The sequence below is a fragment of the Gavialis gangeticus genome, unplaced genomic scaffold (assembly GCF_001723915.1).
Source record: "Gavialis gangeticus isolate Ggan-Ray unplaced genomic scaffold, GavGan_comp1, whole genome shotgun sequence".
NCBI classification, from domain to species: domain Eukaryota; kingdom Metazoa; phylum Chordata; order Crocodylia; family Gavialidae; genus Gavialis; species Gavialis gangeticus.
The window spans coordinates 201,346,143-201,348,845 of NW_017728992.1; the positions used below are offsets into that span (position 1 = coordinate 201,346,143).

Genomic DNA, 2,703 nt, shown 5'->3' on the forward strand with positions numbered 1-2,703 from the left:
CCCCCCCCCCCCCTGCCCCCCCCCGCCCAAAACCCCCTGGCCCCGCCCCCCCCCCCCCCCCCCCCCCCACACATGCCCAGGGTGCCATGCAGGAAGCCAGGTGGGTGGAGTGGGGCACGCGGGCAGCACCTGTCAAATGCAGCCCACGGCTGTGGGGTGAAGCATGTCCCCCGTGCTTGATCCTCACACAGCACCCTGGAGGCATGGGCCACACCCCTCCCCCGTGCCACCAGCTGCAGGGTGCGCAGGGGTGGTGGGGCGCACAGGTGCATGTGTGTAGCTGTGTGCGTGGCATGGCATGTGGCTGGGAGGTGTGGGGGGGGGCGCATGGGGTTGGACAGAGTAGGGAGGGAATGGGAGAGTACAGACCCAGAGAGGCAGCAGCGCTCTGTCCCCGCCGCCTGCCCATCATTCTTGACAAGCACTTTGCTAGTTTACAATAAAATCATTAACACTGAGAAACCTTCATTAGCAACATTTCAATGAGACCAACCTACAGTTTGGCTGCAGGACAATGTGTGCAACCTATTACTAAAGATTACTTCCTTGGGCAGATGGCTATATTTTATTCCATGTCTCCTCCGAGGGCAAGAAAATAGGGAAGGGAATGATTAGAACAGCTATGCCCAAACTCAGGTTTTACGCAGTTAACTGTTTAACAGTGATGCCTAATGAACACTTTGAAGAGGATGTTGAGTCTGTAAAAAAAACATCCTTCTGCTATAAACCACATCTCAGTACACACCCCTTGGGACTCCCAAGATGTTAATCAATAAAAATCAGAGATGATCAGAGTTAACATTTTTTATATTTCTAGGGTAAAAATAAAACCAACAAAATGAAATTCTGAACATTTTTGAGCATTAAAATGAATCAAAAAACAAGGACACAAATCCTCTTTTAAGCCTCAATGTGTGTGTTCTTTTTCACTAAATTGGATGATACTCCATAGTAATTATATGCCCCGATTATAAACAGACAAACTTTTACAACTACAAGCAGAAATATAAAAATACACACCCAGCTCTTCATTTATTCCAAGTGTAATGTCCACCTAACTCCATTCATACCTTGGCAAAGAAGTACTGATCTGCAGCCTTGGCAAAGCTGGAATGACTTCTACCATACATCCATTAGTCTTCAATCCCGGCAGATTATCCAAAAGGCAATCGCTGACGACTCCAAAGACTGAAGTGTGATATCCTGTTTTGAAAGGGAAATACCTAGGTTTGTCTTGGGTTATTTGTTTCATGAAAGGATGGAATACACAAGTTTAACAATTCAATGCTACAAATGATTTTCTTGAGCAAAGGCAACCTCTGCTATAAAAATAATTATTAGGAGAAGACCATGTGACAAGTGTTTTGAAATACTCTGCTGGACACTTTATATGTACAATGCGTCATGCAAATATCATGAATTTACAGCCACAGTGAAAGCAGGTGAGCTGTCAACATCTGTATATTTCCTCATATATGCGATGGTGTTTTCAACTTTTATATTTAGAAAAATACACATACATTTATTATATATAGTTATATATATAATAGGTCAATATAAATTATATTCTCCCTCAGAGCATGAGGCCTCAAACGTATCCATCAGGAAAAAATAATTTACAACAACCCAGTTTAAAAGAAGAGATATATAAAAGATAACCCTTCTTGTGTTACAACTTCCATTGGCATTTAATCATGCTTTACTGAACAGTTATATTTTCAAAAAAAATAAGTTTTATTTCAATTTCATAGGCAATTACCTCAATTCTATTTGGTGAAGAATCAATATCTACTACCCAGACATGCAGGAGAACTCTTGTGTTAAACAATGAGATGGCAAAACGGGAAGAGCTGAGTGATGAATGGGCACACGGGGACAATTCACTGTTGCTTTACTTTAATGGAATCTAATTTTGGTTCAGACAGTAACAGAATAAGAAAACAAATAGCAAGAATTTTTGCAGAATCCGTGTGGCACTTTTCTGAAAGGAGAAACTTATTTTGGCTATGGCTATGACTACAGCTGCCTCATTAAATATTCTAATATGAATTTACTAATGAAGGTTGAAATAAAATTTAATTTCAATTCCAGGATGTTAAGTTAACACACAGTTTGGTATCAAAAAACTAAAACACCCAGGTGGCTTATTCTTGTTTGACACAAACTCTTTTGAACACTTCAGTTTTCTTTTATTACTGAAATATTTTACAAAAAAAAGTGATGGGCACAGAAAATGTGAAACCAAGAAATAGAAGATGAGCAAAAACAAAGGGAAAAATGTATCAGATGGAATAGGGACTTACAGGGGAAAGAGAAAGCCTGACAAATAAATATTTTTCTGTATTAGTCTTATTTACTCTGATACACCACTTTCGTGGATCATTTTTAAATCATTCTCCATGATAAGAATTAAAATGTACATTTGCCTCAGTATTGGTTCATTTGCCAAACTCCAGCATTTTACTTCCTCTATATTAAGAAGGAATACACATCCTCGTCAATTAGCAAAGAATCAGAGGAAGGGCACTCTGAAGTGCTTTGGGTTAGAATACAAGGCAGTCAAAGGGAAAGGGACTTAACGGTGGGGGTCTACTACAACCAAGGGGAAGAGCTAGACCAGGAACTCTTCAGCCAGCTCACGGAGGTAGTTAAGTCAAAGGATGCGGTCATCATGGGGGACCTGAACTTTCCAGACATCTGCTG

At 40.8% G+C, this 2,703-nt stretch overlaps 1 protein-coding gene across 3 annotated transcripts in view; it reads right to left on the reverse strand.

The window, feature by feature from the left end:
- The window catches only part of TRAPPC9 (trafficking protein particle complex 9), a 1,079,595-nt gene that overhangs the window by 906,154 nt on the left and 170,738 nt on the right, over positions 1 to 2,703 (reverse strand). For all 3 annotated transcript variants that reach the window (XM_019528205.1, XM_019528203.1, XM_019528204.1), the window contains one exon: positions 1,071 to 1,203. In XM_019528205.1, the coding sequence (XP_019383750.1) occupies positions 1,071 to 1,203 (133 nt within the window). The remainder of the gene's footprint in view (positions 1 to 1,070; positions 1,204 to 2,703) is intronic.